This window comes from Etheostoma cragini, chromosome 11 (genome assembly GCF_013103735.1).
Source record: "Etheostoma cragini isolate CJK2018 chromosome 11, CSU_Ecrag_1.0, whole genome shotgun sequence".
NCBI classification, from domain to species: domain Eukaryota; kingdom Metazoa; phylum Chordata; class Actinopteri; order Perciformes; family Percidae; genus Etheostoma; species Etheostoma cragini.
Window position 1 is genome coordinate 14,273,776 of NC_048417.1, and position 22,331 is coordinate 14,296,106.

Here is a 22,331-nt window from a genome sequence, read left to right on the forward strand (position 1 = left end):
GGGGTGGGGGGGGCGGGTCATCGTTTTCGTAATGTTCATTTTAGATTTAAGGAAGCAATTTCGCTCGGCTCAGCTGCTGCGACGGACTCTATCGGCTTCGGACCGCTCGCCATTTTAATCTACCATCTGAAGGAATAACACTATACCGTATATATCGATCGAAAGGCGTTTCTTTACCGCCATACAGATCTACATGATGATGGAAATGGAGGTGATGCATTCCGGTCAACAGGTAAATAGAGTATTTCTTAAAAGTGATCACTACATTGACTGCTAACTTCCTTTGCTACTGATCTGATAGAGAGACAGCGACGTCCAGGTAAACTTTTTTAATGTTTGCTATAGCAGATTCAATCATCATAACACAGTGACAAGCGGGTTATGGCGTAGTTAAGAGGTTATTATTTAGAAACGACGGCTCCAACGTGGGAAAGATCATACAAAATACACCGTGAGCCGGGCTTTCTTATAGATATATTAAGGTTGTTCTCTGTTCAGCTTTCTCTTCTGCAAGTCATTCCTAGTGACGTGTATCCTCGACAGGAAATACAGTCTTATTACAAACCAGGCTGATATCTTAGTGTCCATGCTGTTACTTTGAATACAATTAAATATTGAATCAATTTTGACAAGTTTGGTAAGAGTCTCGTGAGCTGTATTCTCGTAATTGACTCCCTTCTCCCCCGCCCACTTCTTCCTCCAAGCATGTGATATCCCATATCTGAAATAGACATGCGTGGTAGATTTCTTTACTTTTGTCTCTTGTCGTTACAGTGTATTTTACATTTTAAAAAAACAAACACAAACCCCTCAGTCTAGCCTTGTTTTGTTTTATAGGCTACACATTGAATGTGATATGTTGAATATGGGATTTTTTTCTCATGTGTTAAATGCCTCATATGTTTGTGTTTGGTTAAACCTGTTACTAGTAAGGGCCGGTGAAAGTACACGGTTGACTGAAGAGGCTCCAAAAGGGCTGTTTTACAGCATGTGTCCCTGTGTTTCATTATCCTTGGTCAAGCATGTCCAGCGAGTTGTGATGAAAGAAGCTGAAATAAACCACTGGAGTCAGTTCCCATTTGAGGCCCTTGTTTTAAGATGAAAAGAGGTAAATTAACAACTAATAACACTTCAGTAATTACTTATATAGCCTATCACCCAGTTTGATAGCTACAGGGACTGTTAAATCAGACCATTAGCTATTAGTTTGGTTTGTTTTCAAAATGTCTGGTTGTGTTTAATATGTTTTCTGGTAATTGGGAGTTGTGTGTCTCTGTTATGCATATTTTGCCAGTATATTAGCTAACGGGATGTTGTTTGGTTTGTATGGCTGTGTATTGTGTAGCAGAGATGACTGGGAAATCAGTCATTTTATGAGCCAGTTTCCTTGTTCTAGTGCCAATGCAGGTCACGTACATCCACATATTTATACCATATCAATTATAACCGGATTTTACACATCCTCACATGAACACAATCTGTTTGGTACTAATACAGAATATGAGCTATGATTGGTAAAGTTAGTTTGGTTCAGTGACATTATATAAGAATGTGATTAATCAGTGACAGTGAAACTGCCCCTGTATGAGTGACAGAACTTTTTTTAGACATGGAATTATTTCTTAAAGGACTTGTATGACTTGTTAGGTATGATTATAAGGTGTGACAAACAGACAGGAGTGTGGTTTATTAGTTTGGAAAACACGGATAACCAGACGCACCACTCAGACATTTAAGGCTACTTCCTCATTCCTGCAGAAGCCATAATGTCTGGTTGTGTGCTCACCTCTCACTCTGCGTACGGTTCATAGTAGACAGCCTTAGTGACGTGTAATCGTGTAATCCTTCAGTGGTCATGCTTTTGATGCAACATTGAGTTAAAGAGGGTTAGTGGGTATTTTTTAGGCATAAAAACAATGTTTTGGTGTGAATATATATAAATGTGTGTGTGTGTGTTTATATATATATATATATATATGTGTGTGTGTGTGTATATATATATATATATATATATGTATATGTGTGTATGTATGTATATACATATATATGTGTGTGTATGTATGTATATACATATATATGTATGTATATATATATATATATATATATATATATATATATATGTATATATACATACATACATATATATATGCATATATGTGTGTGTGTGTGTGTGTATATATATATATGCATATGTATGTATGTGGTGTATATATACATATGATTGTGTACATACATATATGTATGTGTGTGTGTATGTATATGTATGTATATGTATGTATATATATATATACTATAGAACTGTGTGTAGGTGCTTGTTTGCTATTATTATTGTTTAAACAGCCATATTGTACATATTTGTTTTTGTATTTATTTAATATGGTTATGTCTGCACAAGGCAAAATCTTTGTATGTGTTACTTGGCAATAAATAATGTTCAGATTCTGATATTTACCACACACCCCATTTTCTTCGAATAAAAAACAATCAAATAGAAAACATTCTTATACAGTATTCTCCTCAGGGTCACCTCCTCTTTATTCTTCTTTGAAATTTATTTTTTTCAGTTCCCTCTTGCCTTCCTCTGGGCTATGTGTGTTTTGGCCATTTGACCAACTTCAAGCATTAAGAAGCCTTTCCCATAAGCTCTGTTTATGCACATATCTGAGGAACAAATAAGTCACATGCCCAGACAAGTTTCTTGTGAACCAGTGTCTTGGGTTTATGCAACATCCATGGGTCTTTTGAAATGGTTTCCTTCTGTAAATCATTTCTGTGGAAAAGACCCAAGGAAGAGGGCAGCGCAGTTTATCTTTAGACATTCTTGTTTAAAATGGAAAATAACATTCAGCCTGTGAGTGGAAATCTACAGGAAACTCCATCAAAATATCCTCACAGTTGTGAGTATGCTGTTTCTAACATTCTGTATTGTCAGCAGCACTTAATGTGTAAATAAGATATGTAGGAAAAAATAATTTGTGCAGTGATGGGACAGAACACGCTGAGGTTGATTATTAATAGTTGTAGTTATTTACTTAAAGACATAACAGGACAGAATACAATAAAACAAGGTCTGCAATTCCACCCAGCAACAAATCTACAGCTGAATATACCCTTTAAGGAATATTACTGTTGCATCACGTGAAAAGGAAATAATATTCTACAGGCGTCGTGGTACCAAACAACAACAACTATACACATACCCTTTAACTTCCTGGTTTAAAAAAAAGGCTTTATAATAATAAATAACATTTGGGATTTAATTTACTACTTTTAGAGTAAACTAACATGGAGTCAATTGTGCAAAAAAGGATTTAGAGTGTGCCCTTTTTGAGTTTGACTGAGACAAATGAATTCACACCTCGGTATAATCAGATGGGTAATGAACACTTCCCTTGGAAAGAGTATCAAGTGAGGATACGTGTCTCATGCTGGCGGTAACACGGGAAAGAGAGATGTACATTGATTATTCATGCGGCTTCTCCCCCTTGACTTTAGTGCCAGTGTTGTTGTTAGTGAACAGATACAGAGACAGGGTGTGGCGGGTGCTGCTGCCACTCTTCACAGCACGGCACACTCTTCCTAGCTTCTATGCTGCTCACATTCTCACTGCAAAACAACATGGCAAGACAACATGGCTCAAAGCTCTCTAAACTGATCTGTGGTTTTCTTTCTAGGACATGGAGCTGATTGACATACTGTGGAAGCAGGACATTGATCTCGGCGCCAGGCGTGAGGTTTATGACTACAACCATCGTCAGAAAGAACATGAGCTGCGGAGGCAGCGGGAGCTGGAAGAAGAGAAGCAGCAGCATCTGGTCCTGGAGCAGGAGAAGGCCCTGCTGGCACAGCTACAGCTTGACGAGGAAACGGGAGAGTATATACCCCGCCCGCCACCCAGCGCCCCGCTGCATCCGGCTGTCACACCTCTAGAGGTTACACAGGTACATTTCCATGGCCATCATTACTCATGTCAGAGGTAGACTACTCCCACCTCATTTTATAGGCTGCGGCTATGTCGTAGCTAGGTAACCACTCATCCTGCAAATTACAGAAACACAGGTGGGTCTGTAGTTTTGCATCAGCGTATTCTGCTCTAGAAACTATTCCACTGAGACATAAGTTCTAATATAAAATGATGCGCTGTTTTTAAAAGATGGTGTGCCACAAAGGGTGCTAGCTGGTAAAGTTGTATTTTTACCGTTCTTGCAGAATGTCAGTTTCCCCGAAGAGAACGCTGACACCATGTCATTTGATGAATGTTTGCAGCTTCTGGCAGACACGTTTCCTGTAGAGGAAACTGAGGTAAGAACATTGAATTGTTATTACTAGTTAATATTAGTGAATTAACATAGTTTAAAGCCTTTAAATTGGCTCTCAGTTGTATCAAATAAATTTTCTTGTGTTTGTCTGACAGAACCCCTCAGTTTGCCTGGACACAACTGCTGTTTCAGCACCAATGATGCCCCCTGAGCAGCCAGCTGTGCCACTGGCCACCCTTTCCCCAGGTCCACTACAACCACCACCACCACCACCACCACCACCACACAGGATGTCCCTGGATTTGGAGCAGGCCTGGATGGAGCTTTTGTCCCTCCCTGAGCTGCAGGTATAATACACGGATTTGCCGCCTCAATAGCGGGGTGTTTAGCGTAGTGGAACAAATACCCAAAGAATGCATCAGTGGACAGGAGTCTGGCCGTAGAGGACAAACACATTTTTGTTCCGGTGAGAATGGGGTGTCATACATGTGATTGTACATCTGACTCATTCCACTGTGATAAAGTTTCATTTTTAAGACCTATTTAAATAAGTTTTAGAAATTTGGGGAGGTGAATGTTGACAATGTGATGCAGTTTATGATTAGCAGAATAATTAATGCTGTTCAGAGTAGGATTGGCAGTCTTAAAACCTTTTCTTTTCTGCAGCAATGGAAGGATTTGCGTACACAGTAGTTTTTTATTTCGCTGCCTTATTAGTTTCATTACTAAGTCGTGTACAAGTCATGTTTGCATTAGCTGATGGGTGGAGCAATGTGCTCCACACTGCTGTTGCACATTTGTTGCCTTATCTTCCCACTGTGGACTGGACTACAATCCTAACTGTACAGCATACATAGAATTGCATTAGTTGCTCTGGCAAGCTGCTGGTAAGACTTTACATTGTAGAAAAATAGGGGGTTGTGTGTGAAACTTTGCTTTTGTAAGCTGCTTTGTGAAGATAATGTCGCTAACCTTCCCAGCAACAGCAAGCTGGGAGATTGGTATTTTTATTTGTATGAGTTGGTCTTAGTAAATTACATCTGCTGCTTTGCTCTACACCCAGCACTACCAGCAGTTCTAAGTAAAAAAAAAAAACAATCACTTTGAACAACTGCACATCTAAAAGCTCCAGGATTGAAATCTTGTTTAGAGAAGATAATTTGATAAAAAGTAGGTATCAATTTATGTCAGTCATCACAATGTGCCACAGATGATGTTTTGGAAGAAACTGTAGTTTTTATGAATGAGCCCATACTGTACATGCATCTACAAAAACACAAACATGTTGATATTTTTAGATTCACTTTCTTTTGGAACTTCTACTGTAATAAGTTGACTGTATTTACTTTAATGGTTCTTTACCTTTTTTTTCTAGCAATGCCTGAGCATGCAAATGGAGGACACACTTGAGACCCCAACTTATCCTCTTCCTAACAGCCCTGAAGTGCAGCATCCAAACTACACTTTTTACCCCATGACCAATCTCACAGACAGAGCACCAAACAGTTTAAATGTTGGTCCTGCAGAGTTTATGAATACATTTGATGTCTCTGTTCCCAGTATGGTCCCACTAGACAATCTCAGTCTGATGAAGTCAAAGGCTCCTCAGATAAATGCTAAATTCCCTGCAGAAAATTTCTGTGACATATTTTACACCAATGCTATTCTGGAAAAGAGTAGTGATCAACATGGCCTTGAAGGAAATGAAAGTAATGTCATGTCAGATATCCCAAACAAGTCTCCTTTCACACCAGTGGACCTTTACAGCCTCTCAGCTGGAGATGCATTTGACAGAAGCAAAGAGAATCTGACAGCAGAATTGCCAGACTCAGATTCAGGAATCTCTTCAAACAAAAGCCCAAATGCTAGTTCATCTGGGAAGTCTGTGTATGGAGATGAGTCCTTTGGTTACAGCGATTCAGACATGGAAGAGATGGACCACAATCCTGGAAGTGTAGAATCTGACTATTCAGAGATGTTCTTACTCAATTTCCAGCCTGATGATCTTCAGCGGGCAATTCCTTTATCTGCACCGATGGGGCAGCCACAACAGCAGCAGGAAAAGAAACCCAAACAACATAAGACCTACCCGGCTGAGGAGAACGGCCACAACAACGCCCCCTTCACCAAAGACAAGCAGAAGAAACGCTCGGAAGTGCGTCTCTCCAGAGACGGGCAGAGGGCTAAGGCCCTCAAAATCCCTTTCACTGTTGACATGATTACCAATCTGCCTGTTGATGACTTCAACGAGATGATGTCGAAGCACCAACTGAACGAGGCCCAGCTGGCCCTGGTCAGAGACATACGCCGCCGGGGCAAGAACAAGGTAGCGGCCCAGAACTGCCGAAAACGCAAGATGGAGAACATAGTGGGTCTGGAGAGCAACCTGGACTCACTGAAGGAGGAGAAGGAGCGTCTGCTGGAGGAGAAGAGCAAAAACATCACAAACCTGAAGGAAATGAAACAGCAACTCAACAGCTTGTACCTGGAGGTCTTCGGCATGTTGAGAGATGAGAAGGGCAATTCCTACTCCCCCTCCGACTACTCCCTCCAGCAGTCAACTGACGGCAACGTCTTCTTAGTTCCTCGCATCAAAAAGACTTTCATCAAGAGCGAAGACAGCGTCTTGTCTCCTTTGTAATATGGTACTGCATTGCAATAACTTTGTAGTTGTTCCGCTTTAAAACATTAGTAACTTAGCATAACTATTGTATAGTTTTTTGCTCACTTCTTTTCTCTTGAATGTTATATTTTTTATATTTTACTTCTTTTGTACTTGGGATAGCTTAAACAGATTCTTTAACCAATATTGTTTGTAAATATAAATATTACTTGCTTTTGAGATTGATACAGCTGTTACTTTGTGTATATATTGTATATATTATATTTCTGTATGGTAATTTTTCAATCATTGTTACTCATATTTTATAATGCTTATGATTTGCTGCCTAGGTTCTTTTATAAAACCTTGACTTCTGTGCTTTTCAATAAAGTATTCCTATAGCTATGCAGCCTCCTTTTTTCTGAAAGAACATTGTGTAGTGTACTATGCTCCGCACCAGATTGATGCCAGATGGATATATAGTCGAAGGAATGATTACATAACTTACCACATGTTCAAATCAGTTCTGGACTTGAAGGTTCTACCAAAGGGCATGCAAATAAAAGGAATATTGTACTGACACTACAGAGTTACTGACTTAAACATTTACAATCCGTTTGCTTTTTATTAGAGCTAGCTTGTTACTACCTAAATCTTTGAATACTGCAAAACTCTTGTTGCAAAAGAAATCACACCCACTTCCTTCTTATGTTACACAACAAAGCGCACAATTGTCACCTACAGTAGATCATGCTCTGTGTAAACCATGCATGAAAACTTCACAAGGGTCCAACTCTGAAAGCATATTCAAAGATAAAGCCCTACGCAATCAGTATGTGCGCAAGTACCCTTTCACACACAAACACTACCTTTGATCACCCGGCCCATTTTCTGCTCTCACCACAAACTTCAGAGGGGGTGTGGCAAACTAAACCGGTTTGAGACTCAAGGACAATGAAACCTTTTCACTTTGAGAACAGTTGTGTTTTACAAACATATAAACATTTACAGCTCAGCTTTTCGATATCAGAAATAAAACACTCAAGTCATGACACATTTTTATTTAAGAGCACAAGTAACACTTAACATATCTTACTTTTAGGCCAACATAGTTTATGGACACTGGTGTGCTTTTGCCAAGCACAGCTTTATTCTGTGTAATTGAGTTGGTTGTTCTAAATTCCTCTGCAGAAACTCTATCCTTAAACGGATTTTTAAAAACAAACATCCCCAGGCATTGTTCTTTAATTTTAGACTGAGTAGACAACTACGTGCATTTGTGTATACTGTCATAACACCGTTGGTAAGTTTCAACTTGTGACAACAGTTCCTCTCTGTCGATATGGTATTCCCATGTTTCTGTATGTTCATTTGACTGCCTGTAATGTAAAATTGTTTAATAGATCATACACTGGAGCATCACAGGGAGATGCCCCTGTAATTAATGCAGAGGATTTGACATGAAGCCTGTTAGATGTTTCATGTTGCTTTAAAAATGGCTGATTACAAACTTTATAAACAGACTACTATGTTTGCTTTACACTTATATGGCTTGCCTTTCGTAGTAATAATCCTATTTCAAACCTATTTTTCACAGCTTGGCATTAGTATAAACACTCAGTGGCCACCTTATTAGGTACACATGTACAATCTAATGCAATCCAATTCAAGTTTTGCCATCAATTCTACTTCTATTTTTTTATTACTGCTGTAACATTTTAAAAAATAAAGTCCACTTCTAGGATGCCAATAATCTTTGTTTTGACATTGACATTAAGGTCGTAATTCAATGTTTTAACACTGAGGTTGTACTAGTGGTGATGTAACTAAACATTATATTAATAAGTGTTCTGCCCCCATCATGTGTAGAGGACAATCATTAGAAACACTTCTCCATATAATGTAGTAAGGCACTACACGACCCCTTTAACTGTGATCTGAGTAATAAACATGTAATTGAATTTATACATTTCCGACAATGTCAACAAAAGCTGAACTTTGTAAAGGCAGAATTTATGCAAGACCTGCTGTCTTGAATTGTAATACATTGTATAGGTGTGCCTAATAAGGTGAGTGTAAATACTCCAACATCTTTTCCAAGCATGAGCATTTGTTATTTCCCCAAAGGTGTTTCATCACAACCAACTTTATCAGGACTATCTGACTGATAGTAAAGGTAATAAAACATGAAAACATATTTTGCCTTGAGGATATTCCAAGTTGTGGGGTGAAGGTTGTAGGCTGATTCTGGTCAAAGTGGAGCGATACTGGGTGTCATACTGCTCATTTTACCTTAAAAGGAACCCCTGCACCTTGTATAATCACCATGCGCACTGTTAGATTACAATATAAGCAGCCTTGGATAATATTTTGAAAAGTCTTACCCATCCAGAACCTTCCATGTTATCAGGTCTTTACAGATTTTCAGCAAGAAGAGAATGCCTCTTTCCATATCTGCAAATCAAGCAAAGTAGTTACTCTTACCTGCTCCATCTTCTTAAGTCAGGTTTTTTGTGAAATACTCACTCCCTTTTCTTGTTAATGTCTGAAAGCTAGCATTTGCGGGTAAAACTGCAGTATCTCTGACTTAACAGGATCTCCAATGTGTCCAGGAACTAGTCTTTCTTCGCTAGCACCAGTTGCTTGAGGGTTTAGCTAGCCTTGAAAGAGATAGATGCTCACTACCAGGACCCACACTGCAAGCTTCCTCCATGGGCGTGGTGCTCGATGCTGCCTTCTCCCTTCTCTCTCAAAATGCTGACTGGTCCACTGTGCTGGGGCTGAAGACGTCCTGTCTGACAGTCATCTGCAATCTTCCACACTAGCGATGCTGAGGGCCCAACTGCAGGTGCTTGTGGCCGTTATAATTCTACTCGCTTACCACTGGTATAGATGGTGTATGGACCCCTGCCCTAGGACTACCCACAACTCCCTCGTCATTGACCCTTGAACAAGTTAATACAGTATTTACACTATTATACGAACAGATGTTCTAAATAATGCTCCCAAAAGAGGAGAAAGTTGTGGACAGGCTGATTTTCTAAACTTCACAGTCACAATGTGCAGGCAACAGATATTATGAATAACTTATTTGATTCTGAACCAATGACGCACTGAACCTTGTGTTAATTTACTACACAATTTTATTCGGTCTTTTTCTTCTAATCAAAATATGCGAACAATCTAGAAGTGAGTGAGGAATTCCCTTAATTCTAATCCAGACCGCATATATTTGTTGACACTGGTACTACGAAGGATTTACATACTGTGCTTCACATACAAATTCAAAATACACTTGACACTTGCAATTGAGCAATCATAACTTCAGAAAGAAAAGAATTAGTAATTCTAGATCATCTGAGGGCCTAATAGAACTATGCTATACGACAAAAACCAGGTTAAAAGACAAAAGATTAAATTGGCCAGCAGAAAACTAACTCATAAAAAATAAAAAAAGATATTAAGAACTGACTTCAGATAAACAAACAAAAAAATACTCTTTACCCCTGATACCATAATACACACACAAAAGGAAAGTAGCTTGGTTGGGACACATCTATCACAATTAGGGAAGAGTATCATCTGCACTCAGGTTTTGTGTATACAGTCCTTTTTCGATAAACTTCTCCAATTTAGCTGCAGTAATGTCTGACTTTTGTGTTCCTCTAATGCTTTCAGATGACTGCCTCAAAGTAACCTGCAGCTTTCCTGACAATTCCTTTGCTCACCTCCTCGCCTCTCCTGCTAAGAACTGAAGCCTGTTGAATGGATACAGGATAGAACAAATAGTTATTCTGCACTTTCATGGGCTCACTCTGTACGGTGGTACGAGGGTGGTGTGGAACTGAATGCAACTTACCAAAACACGAAATAATTAATATCGTCGTGAGCCATAGCCACCTCTGCCACCACCACCAGAGCTGTAGCCACCTGTAGTTAAGGAAAAGTCAATGCAAAATAACTTAGATACTCTCTCAAGGAGAAATGAAGTTATATCATTGGGTTTTGAAGGGTAAAACTCACCGCCATAGGGTCCACCTGAGTTTCTGCCCCCAAAGTTGTTTCCCTTCATTGGCCCATAGTTGGACTGCTGTCCACCATAATTTCCAAAGTCGTTGTAATTTCCACCTCCTCCATATCCTGAAGACATGTCAATTTAAGGTAACTCTTGATTTCACGTGTTTGATAGAGCATGTTTTCCATGCATAACATCTAGCACTTAGTTCATCAAAATTCTGGAGTCTTTTTTTTTTTTACCTCCATCATTGCCTCCGTAACCGCCATCGCAGCTGCCACCAAATCCACCACCCTGGTTGCCATACCCTGGACCACCACCACCACCACCTCCATAGCCCCCTCGACCCCCCCCATAACCTGGTCCTCCACCATAATTTCCTCCTGGACCTATAACAGTGGAAAAAAGGCAAACATACAAAATAACCTTATTCATAACTTTGATATGTTGGAACACTGTTGGAAAAAAAGATTAAAGACAAAACAGTTATGTAAGTGAGCAAGGATAAAAAACCAATTGTTGAATTTAAATTTTCACACCTCTTAGAGTAGAACTTTACCAGAACTCACCATTGTCAAAATCATCGCCATAACCACCTCGTCCTCCACCATAGCCACCTAAAAAACAAAGGTAAAACATATTATGCACTAAAACTGTGTCCACCAAACTTTGTTGTGACTGTGACAACAGAAATGACAATGCATTTCTACTTACCTGCAATGTAAAAAAGAAAAGTTTCTGTCACCTCTGACTGTTGCTAGACATTTATTTTCTCTGACAAAAGAAGTCTTTAATTGTGGGTTTAGCAGAGTTAAAACATAAAGTGTTTACAGAGAGTTGGTGGCGACAGAATCGAGCTTCGCCCTGCCTAGACCAAGTTGAATAACTATGGGCATGCACCATTTTTAATTTCTTTAGTGTGTCATTGTGGATGGAAAACTTAAACTCTGCAACCCCTTCGGATATGTAAACAACACATGATGATTAGTATGATTAATGCCAGAGGCACTTTCATCTGGCATGCAAACATTACTCACCTCGACCAAAGTTGCCACCACCTCCAAAATTACTTCCTCTCCCCATAAAGTTTCCAGATCCTCCACTCCTGCCTGAAAAGGTGTCATTTTAGAGCTGATTACAACATTAACTGTCAGCTGCAAACAGTATATATAACAGTGGCAAGCAAGTATAACTTTACTTTATAATTGACGGTGTGCTTACCCCTGGTAGTGGATATAGCACTCATTTCCTGTTTTGAGAGAGCTTTTCTGACCTCACAATTGTGGAAGTTGATTGTGTGGAATTTCTGGGCTATAAAAAGAAAAAGAAACAATACACTTACATATCATTGCTTTATGTTTACTAACGGCCTCATAAACTCGGAAGTCTCAACAACTACATACCAACAATTTTGTCTACAGTGTCATGATCATCAAAGGAGACAAAGCAGAATCCTCTCTTCTTCCCAGTGGATCGTTCCTCCATGATGTCAATGCACTCAATCTTTCCATATTTCTCAAAATGCTCCCGAATGTGGTACTCCTCAGTGTCCTCCTTAATACCACCAACAAAGATTTTCTTCACTGTCAGATGAGCGCCTGGTTTATTGGAGTCCTGAAACAGAGTGTATCGATGAGCAAACACCAAAACTTAATTTCGCTGTAGCTGCCTTCTGGTGTGAAATTTGTTTACCTCTCTGGACACTGCCCTCTTGGGTTCAACAACTCGGCCATCGACCTTATGAGGCCTTGCTTTCATGGCTTCATCGACTTCCTCTACAGCGGCGTATGTCACAAAGCCAAACCCTCTTGATCTCTTGTTGTTGGGGTCCCTCATCACCTAGAAACAACACCATACACAATGGTAGCGTGAACAGTTTAACTGGACTATAGCTATGTTTATAACTCAATATGTTGTTTTTCATTAAATAAGGGCATATTTTGCCACATATTACACTGAAAATACGTACCACACAGTCCGTGAGAGTTCCCCATTGTTCGAAATGGGCCCGTAAACTCTCCTCAGTTGTTTCAAAGCTCAGACCTCCAATAAAAAGCTTTCTGAGTTGCTCGGGTTCTTTAGCTTCACGGTCCTATTAATGCATAACAAGACAATAAATATATTTGAAGCTGTAAATAGTGTTACACGAAACTGGTTGAAGAAACTACAGCATTGTTAAATAACGTTAACATGATCCTACAGATGAATGCATGCACAAATATAACGTTGCCAGTGTTGATACCAGGCCGTATCGTTAACGTTACCCATTTTATCGACAGACTAAGCTTACGTTAATGTTAAACTACAACGTGTAAAATTAGGCTGTCAAATAACCCCGGTGCACGAACAAAACATATCATGGCGACAATATATATATATTAAGTTATATACAAATGAACGTTAGCCAGTCTAAGGCCCGCAGGAGTTAGCTTGAGCAGCGAGCTAACGTTAGCTTATTTCCCTACTGCTGCAGGTTGAGCACTGCGGTGTTACCAAAAGCCTCCATTTATCTATCAGCTATAACGAGTTATGTTGGTTAAAGAAACCAAAAAACAATGTTCATTTAACAGCAAACTGAAACAGTAGCAACACAAAGCACGCAGGTGGTAACACCGCCTAAATGTTAAGTTACCCTACTATAATTTTGACAACCATTTGCTTATCTTAGTTTAGCTGCAGCGTTAGTTTACGTAGATACTGCTGAATCCTGAGCAACGTTAACGCGTCACACATTTCAATACAACACCGTGCATTCCCACGTCAATGTTGCAATTATGTGCACGAGTTACAATAGATTAACCGCATTTGACAAATAACCGTATTTAATTTGCAATATTTCCGAACACTTCACCTCCATTTTGCAGATGTCACGGCCGCAGATCTGAGAGGGTCACGTGAACAGGAAACCAGTGTGGTTGTCACTCTGCTGACCGTCCTGGATTAATTCTATGATTATTAATCAAAATATTACAATGGCTATGAATGCGTAAAATCATACAAATGTAAATGAAGAATTGTTTCTTGTTAATATGTAAAGTTTTGTTTGCTCACGTTGTCCATGTTGCATTATAGCTTTGTGCAATAAAAAAAGATTGTTTGCGCCATCTATTGGTTGAACAGGGATACGTCTTGATAGAACAATCAAGGCTCATCTCTCTCTGCAGCCTCAAGCCTGAATCGTTTGGCCAGACTCTATAATGTGTGGGACCCGAAGTAACAAACAATTTGGTGTGACTTAATGATTGATAATTGAGACTGCTGATTGAATTCTGATCTCAGTTACCACGTAATGTTCAGTTCAGTTCAGTTCCTGTTCAGTGTTGGTGATCTACCTTTTAAAACTGTTTATTGCAATTGAAGAACAGCAGCAGAAACTGGATGTTTCGAATAAAGATGCATACCAATAATTAAATCGGAATTATCGAGCCCAAATACTATATGTGAATATTATAGAATATAGGTTATAAAAGAAAGTGAATGTCTTTTGAGCCAGCTGGACAGTGAAAGTGGCTAAAGCCTAAGGTCTAACTTTGACAATAAAAACACAACTGTTCAAAGCGCTAATGATTTTAAACTGATTTATTTGGATGTTTCAATCATATGTGACATGTAAAACTCTCGTGTCTTAGTAGTGTGAGCTTGTGTGTAAACTGGTGCCTCAAAGTTCCCATTAACAGTGTTCCTGCACTGGAACTTAGTTTGTGGTCATTTGTTTTAATCAAATATGCAGGATTATGCCTGTATGTAAGGATGTGCAACATGTAAACACAATACAAACAAAACAATAAAGCTCCTAACCCATTTCATCACAGGGCCCTTTGGCAAGACATGTCCTAAAAATGAGCTTAAAATTTCGGACTAAACCTAGTTCAGTTGGGCATTGTCCACAGTTGGCTGAAGAAACCTCTTTTAAAATCACCAGGGTGCTTGAAAACGTGTAAAAATTTAATTTAAAAAACAAATTTAATAGAAGTAGTCCCTCCAGTACGCATCACCTTAACGTATGAAATTTGGTAGGCATATCTATCATGTCCAGACTTGGTCCAAACTCACAAAAAAGCCTCTTGAAACCATCCTCTAAACCCAACAGGAAGTCAGCCACATTTAATTGATTTTGCACTTTACTGGTGCTAATTCACTCACAAATCTGCCATTGATCAAATTACTAAACAATTTAAATGAAGTGAGCTTGGGGTATAGTAGCAGGATCTGGGTTTGAGAAAAGCCTCCTGGACTCTGCTGTATTTTTGGTTACCATGGGTGCTGTGCTTTGACCACAACAATCTTAAATTAAGCCATAAACTGTACCTGTTTCTTGATGCATTTCTCCAGTGTTTGGCATACGCCAGTTTGATTCATGCAACTGAACTCCTTGCCACAATTATTCAATGTTGTAACTGATACAATTGATCACAAAACATCCAAATGATAAAAAAAAATTAACTTCAACTTAATTAACTAGTTATAATTTAATTTGATTGAAAATTTCAAGTTAGTTCATTTCAAGTTAGGGCATCTTACAGAAACATGACTACTGTAAGAGACCAAATAGTAAGTGAGATAATGGTGCATTGGATTCTGCAAACCATTGTTTATTTGCAAAGAGAAATGATTTAAAATCTTTAGACATAAGTCTCAGACATGAAAGCTGCAATACTGAATACAGTCCACCCTTGGCAGAGCTGGTTGAAAGACACTCATCAAGATACTGTAACAACACTATCAACTGTTGTAAAAACTGACCATGGTTAAATGAAGTGGAATACACCAATCAACTTCACAGAGTTGCAAATTTACTGTGTTTTTCTATCGTATTGTGAGTAGGTATTTTGTTTATCTTTGTCAGTAGCATCATCTTAAACAGCGCTCTAATTGTTTACTTTCAGAAACACATTCATTCATTATAGTATAATGGCATGAAATTACACATTATAGGCAGTGATTTCTCAGACCAAATGGCCTCAGAGAATAGTTGAAAGTGTTCCAGGACTGATGTTAAAGTCATATTCATCTATGATCTTGTTAACACAAGAATCCAAATCCGTATCAGCTTAATTTGCCAGGTATGAGGACACATATGAGAAACTTTGCTTTGGATCCTCTTTCCTCACAATGCGCTTACACACACAAAACAAACCACAAAACAAAACAAACAATATATACACACTAATATATTCATATTTTAAACGGAAACAAGATTACCATGACAAACATCTGTTTTTTTCAGTTCAAGTCAGAGCTCTCAGACAAGAATACTTGATTGGATAAGTATGATCTATGAGCCAGATGCTACTGAGCCTTGTTGAAGCTGACCAGCGGTCCAAATATATGACTGTTTTACAATTTAGACAATGTCTGTCATTAACTTTATTGTAGTGTGTGAGGAAAATACAGCCCCAATAAAAAGGGTAATGTTTTTCCTGACGCTGTTAAATGATGAGTATTTATGATCAGTCCATAGTTCAGATTCAAGAGACAGTCTGTGTTTTGCTTCTTTTTATTCTACTGCAGTTACTGTATTTGCTTTGAGATAATGTATACATTTTTGATTAGAACACAAGCAAATGAGCAGAATTTGCTTTGTTCCTGTTATCTTTAAAATGGGTAAATCAAAGCTAAATTGCAGTTTTTAACTATACATTTCTTCCTTAATTAAAGTCCGAAATTGGTAACATTATTTCTACTTCTAAGCATTTTACAGCGTAACTTTAGTTAGGGAACATTACTAAAAGCATTAATACTAATATCCTATTTATAATGTTTTACATATTTAATTTTGATGCCGTCCCATGTGGGAACATGTAAAAAAACATCTTCCTTTTTGAAAAATGGAAACTGTTGGACCATTTGAGCATTATGTTGGTATTGTCGACAAAAGAGGGATATAATATCTGTGTATTTGCAATAGATGTCTGTTCAGCAAAATCAATGTTAGACTTTGCATCTTAAGCCTGGGTGAGCTACTGTTGTTGGAGTAAAACAGATGGTTGGATCCCAGATTCTGTCTGAGAACAGATCTAATGGCCGTGATACTGTAGCTTTGTGCTGCGAGTAGTTGCTGTTTAATTGTCGTTGTCATTTAAACAATTATTATGATGTATGTATAAGCAAACTTTACCTCCAGGCCACTGATATTTTCTGGATGTGAAAAGCTAAAAATCACAGATTTTAGCAATACTGGGACTGATGTGTTGATGCATTATAATTACTTTATCAACCAGCAGTTTGAATTTGTTAAATTATTGTCAGTATCTGAAATCTATTACCAAATGCCAGTGGTGGAAAGTAACTCGAGTACTGTAACTGAATATAATTTTGAAGTACTTTGCTTGAGTACTTTCTCGTGTTATTCTATTCTTCACTGTATTTTACAGCTATACAGGTACATATAGTTTCTATACATTAAATAATTAATGTGTATACATTGATTTTACATGGAAAACAAATTATGCTTTGTGTTTTACATGCAATGCAGTGCCTTGCTATATCTTGCACCACGCAACAGTATATTGGCTCCATCATGACAAAATGGAACAAAGAATGCCGGGTAGTCAATATGTATGTATCAGTAATGATAATTAAATAAAATGTATTATTGTCCACTGATGTGGGCTATTCTCCATATGAATACTTTTACTTTTGATATTTTAAGTGTATTTTGCTGATGTACCACTACTTAGATAACCTTTTGACTGCAAGATTTTCACTTCTTTTTAAAATTGTGACTTAAAACCACGAACAACCAAGTGCAAGTTTATGTGTATAGCTGCCTTATTCTGCTAAAACTAAAATCAAATGTTGAGTTTAAAAATAACTGTCATTTAACAAATTGCATACTTATTCAAGAAAACTCTAACAATGTTTATAGAATTGAAAATGTATTATTATCACATTGTGCATTGTGGCTTATGGAATTCATTAGGGGCAGCAGACAACACTATAATTAAGTGTAATTTGCCAGCAGGCAAAGTTACACCTTATTTTGTGTTAGATGTTGGCAATTACCTAGTCCCCACCGACCTATGACCACAATAAACACATGCCCCGCAATCATTACTGCTGGCCTGATAAATATATTTCTCACAATTAAAAGTCTACATCTAGAGTTGGTAAGGAGGACCTGAGCTAAGTGTAGCAAAGAGTGTAATGAGAGTACACAGTACAGTATCTGCCTCTCACAGATGTAGTTTGATGGATGCTCTGTGTACACTTCCTCGCCCCAACCTCAGGACAACATGTTTGTTTGGTTGTTGATCACGACCCGCGGTCTTTGTACCTAACTGCCCCCTGACACAAAGATATATCATAGGTCCCACACCCTGCTACCTGCCAGGGATGTTTCTATTCTGTGAATGTGGTGGCTGCTTTGTCCTTTCAAATGGCGTGTTTCCATTTCTAATGTCTCAGCTTCTGTTTTACCACTGTAGTTTGAGGTATTTATCACTGCTACATATGCAAGTGGGCCTTCAATCCAGCGCTAGAAAACGAAGATTCAAATGCAATTAGCAGTTTAATAAAAGTAACAGTTAATGAGACCAATAAAAAAGTCTTGGTTTGCTCTGATTTACCATGTACAATTTCAGGCTTGATTGTAATTTCTTCTGTGACAAATGAGTGATGTAACGATCCTCTGAAATAGAGGGGGATGACATCCTGGTGTGGACTAAAAGGCAGCACTTAGAACCACGATTAAATAATTAATACAGGTTTTATACCCATTTTACACCTCCAAATTATGGTTTGCCATATATCTGAGACGCAGCAACTGAAGAGTAGCATGTCAGCAAAAATGTACAGTAAATCTTTGTAAGGGAGGAGCCATTGGCTGCAAATCATCTGTGAGGTGTGGGATGACATGAATATAACCTTTCCCCATTTTATTCTTTACGGGTGGCAATGGGGTAAAATATAGAGCACGCAAAACACACACAGACAAACAAACAAACACACACACACACACACACACACACACTAACTCACTTATAAAACCGTCTCATTTTTTAACTTTGTATTCCTTTGATTGGATTAGATCAATAGCATTGCTGCTCTGATTACACTAAGTCCAGTTATGTTACAAGAAATCCAACAGTAGGTGGTACCATGTCCTAATGCTCCACACAAGGGGACAGTGACAAGGACCAAACACAAAACACCAGCTAACCCTGCAGGGTTTCCTTTCCACTAAATCCACTTAATCCACTTTTATATACACAAACATTACCTTTACCTGGAAACAACAAACCCACACATGCCCGAACACAAGCTTTCACAAAGCAAATAACTACACTAAAAACATAACCTCTCAAATGACACCACATGTGCCTGATTCTCTTTTTCTTTTGTGTCCTCTAGATGGCACCATGGTCCATGAAAAGATGGGCCCTTTAATTTCAAATTATAGCACCTTGTAAATGTCATACAATATTCCTAAATTATTATTTTCCCCTTGCGTCACACACATGCAATCATCTCAGACCTTAATTGTATTTGTTTCTATTTGTTTCCGTAATTAGTTATCATGGGAACATATTTCTATAAAAGCAAAAGTGTACTTTATCACAACACATTAATTTAACTTTAATATTGTGTTCTGCAACTAGTTTTATTTCCTTACTTAGCTACACAAGTCATAGCCATGAGTTTACTTTGTCTTAAGAATTTTCACTGAAATATTTTTTATAAACTTCTCTCACAAAGCCCAACCCTCACTGTCTGTGGTCTCTGGGGTGTTAAGGCTGACCTTGTCCTGAGAATGCATAGATTTGGCTTCATGACTTCATTAGGGAAGCATGCCTGCCATAACCTGGGTTTGGGTAGACGGACGTACGCAAGTGGAAACTCTGAGGAAATGGAGATTCAGAGCAGGGAAACCAGAGAGTCAATTTAGTCACTGTCTAATACCTTTTTGCATGCAAGTACAAAGCCAATCTCACACGGCGGTGTTGACTAGAATCTCTCTCCTAGGAATTTAGGGAAAGAACAATTCCTAGCATCTGTTTCCTGTTCACTTGCATAGAGGAAACTGGGTGTAAATCACACCAAATATAAATAGAATCAGCATTCAATTTACAGGAGCTACAGCTGGTTACAGTGGCCTTGCATTTTGGTTCTTTCTGTCATTAAAATGTGTGCGTATAGGGACACATTACTTGTTACATGCCTCACAAGGCATTCAAGTGATTTTTAAGCTAAAACCTAAAGCAATGATGTGTTTTTTTACGTTACCTCAGGATTAGCAGGATGACAGCATAACAGATTAAACAATACCGAAAATATCCATATTTACACCGTACACAGCATAATGTTTGACAGAGGGGGTGAAGGTTCAACATTATAGTCATTGTGACTCTGCTTTTTAAAATATATTTGTAAAATAATTCTCAGATGCTAAATTATTCTGCACTCAAATAATTTTAAAATACTGCTTCCAAACTACTGTGTGGTGAAAATTGACATTGAAAATTGTAAATACTGAACTGTTTCTGTGGATACAAAAAGTCTAAGATCTAGTGTTATAAAGATCATCACATTCATTTCAATGCAGTGTCTCTATAACTTATATTAATTAGCTAAATAGCTTTTCTGCAGATATAATTGTTCAACTTTGTTGTTCATGTGTTTTGCATAAGGTCCTGAGGGACTCGGATATTGTTTTTCATGTATCTTTGAACATCTATGCAATCAGTTTGCTATGGAATATTGAATTATTACTTTAGTCTGATACATGGAGCCCATCACACTGTGTGCTGATACAGTCAGACAGGCCCAGGCAAAGCCTTCTTAAATGAGCTACAGTTTAGGGTGGGCTTGGAGTATTTTTCTCCTTTCTCTTACATATGGACAGATAATTGCAGTTGTTCTTCAAATGCTCTGTGGGAGCAGTGAAGTGTGTTAGGTTGTTTGGTTTGTCAATTCTTTTTCCATCTAACAATATTAAAATTAATTTTCACAGGATTCCAGGCATTTGTGCAAAAGTTGGTGCTAAAGCAAGTACACAAATATCAATCAATCCAAGAATGTGACAATTTCTGTGTTTTTAAACCATTGACCGTGACCTTCCTTCTTGATTTTTGCGAAAAATAGAAAGAGGAGGAGTGATTATGTTAGAAAACAGTCCAATGCGTTGGCCAATTGATGTCCAGAGAAGAGACGCAGATAGTGTGGTGTAATAAAAACCTTTATTTACAGCTCCTCAGTGGAGAGCAACAGAGGAGTGCTGTGTTTCCCTCTGGCACTAATTGACTGCCTGCAGCAAGAGAAACATAGACTCTCGCCCCTCGCTGGCGCACTGCTCTCAGATGTACTAATAACTACTATGTTTTTTCTAAAGTCATCCACCTCTGCAGCTATCATAATAGAGTATTCATTTTGATAACACAGGGATTGTTTAATAAAATTAAGATTTTGGGACTGCATTTTTGTGCTACACTGCATGCCTGCTCTTAGTTTAAAAGGTGTGGACCTGTGCAGTAAGTTGTGTGTGCGGTCCATTAAGTGCATGCCTCTTCTTCATGGGCGAGAAACAAGGGAGGGGGGGAGGTGTTAGAGGCAAGGGAAAACCATCTCTCCTTTCCCTTAATTTTTGTGTACGGGCAACAAACGACCACAAAAGTGCTGCTTTCACAGTTTTTTGTGGCCGACGTTGAGCTCCCGGCTGAACGAGACAAAGGAATGGTGGGATGATGAAGTCCCGAGCAGTGCAGGGCAGGTGTTTCCTGGGTCTCTTGGGAGCCGGGGAGTACACCTGCCCACTACTAACCCACTGTGATGGATCGATGAACCAGTAACTGACTCAGCACTTCAAAAGCTCTACCTGGGATTAGAGCACAGAGGACCTGATTGAAACACACTGTCATCCCACAAACAATAACACACATCCATCTTGGAGGGCCAGCTCCTCTTTCCTCCCCTGTGCTTTACTATCACTGAGAATGATTACCTTGTTGATGATGAGAGGAGCAATCTATTGGATAAGAGGCAACGGCTAAATTTCTGCAGACATAATGTCTGATGGCACCACTTGGATACAGTAAACACTATCTGCATCACCACAAAGCAGCTGAATTATCACCTGGTGATCCAATACTGGTTTGCAGATACATACAGAGGCATGAACACTCACACACACAACCCATGCATGGGCTTAAAAACACACATACATTAATGCATACATGTCTACGCTCACACAAAACCTCAATATTTAGTTATGTATGCTACACAAAGCTAGAGAAACATTGCTAAGTGTATGCTGTCAGATTTTCTATAGATGATTTTCGATTTAAAGAATAATAAGGCATTGACTTATGTAGTATAATATCCAGTGCTGGAATGGGTCATTTTGCTAGTCGACCCAGGCAAATCCTCAATGGCTCTTAATCCAGTTGGAGAAATGATTATTATCAGTGCATTTCAACACGTTTGAAGAATTTCTAGGAACACATTTTCTTACAATGCC

The 22,331-nt window shown here is 38.6% G+C and overlaps 2 protein-coding genes and 2 long non-coding RNA genes across 5 annotated transcripts; 1 reads left to right on the forward strand and 3 right to left on the reverse strand.

Annotated features, from left to right (window-relative positions):
• On the forward strand, positions 1–6,900 carry nfe2l2a (nuclear factor, erythroid 2-like 2a). The gene is made up of 5 exons (XM_034884772.1): positions 1–232; positions 3,675–3,941; positions 4,210–4,302; positions 4,415–4,606; positions 5,635–6,900. Exons 1-5 carry the CDS (start codon positions 194–196, stop codon positions 6,898–6,900), a joined length of 1,857 nt encoding a protein of 618 aa, XP_034740663.1. The 5' UTR covers positions 1–193.
• Positions 3,009–4,418, reverse strand: LOC117952463. The gene is made up of 2 exons (XR_004658416.1): positions 4,199–4,418; positions 3,009–4,038 (listed from the first exon to the last, which is right to left on the reverse strand). It is a non-coding gene; the product is annotated as an uncharacterized LOC117952463 (long non-coding RNA).
• Positions 6,901–6,991: 91 nt separating the features above from the next.
• On the reverse strand, positions 6,992–21,512 carry LOC117952464. The gene is made up of 3 exons (XR_004658417.1): positions 21,501–21,512; positions 15,246–15,247; positions 6,992–8,272 (listed from the first exon to the last, which is right to left on the reverse strand). It is a non-coding gene; the product is annotated as an uncharacterized LOC117952464 (long non-coding RNA).
• Positions 8,894–13,974, reverse strand: hnrnpa3 (heterogeneous nuclear ribonucleoprotein A3). Of its 2 annotated transcripts, none has more exons than XM_034884774.1 (11): positions 13,728–13,974; positions 12,846–12,968; positions 12,569–12,715; positions 12,280–12,490; positions 12,098–12,187; positions 11,914–11,985; positions 11,446–11,493; positions 11,119–11,265; positions 10,885–11,001; positions 10,721–10,791; positions 8,894–9,315 (listed from the first exon to the last, which is right to left on the reverse strand). In XM_034884774.1, exons 1-10 carry the CDS (start codon positions 13,731–13,733, stop codon positions 10,736–10,738), a joined length of 1,017 nt encoding a protein of 338 aa, XP_034740665.1. In that variant the 5' UTR covers positions 13,734–13,974; the 3' UTR covers positions 8,894–9,315; positions 10,721–10,735. The 2 variants fall into 2 exon arrangements, with proteins under 2 accessions (XP_034740665.1, XP_034740664.1); XM_034884773.1 differs by lacking the exon at positions 8,894–9,315 and adding an exon at positions 9,991–10,619.
• Positions 21,513–22,331: the final 819 nt, after the last annotated feature.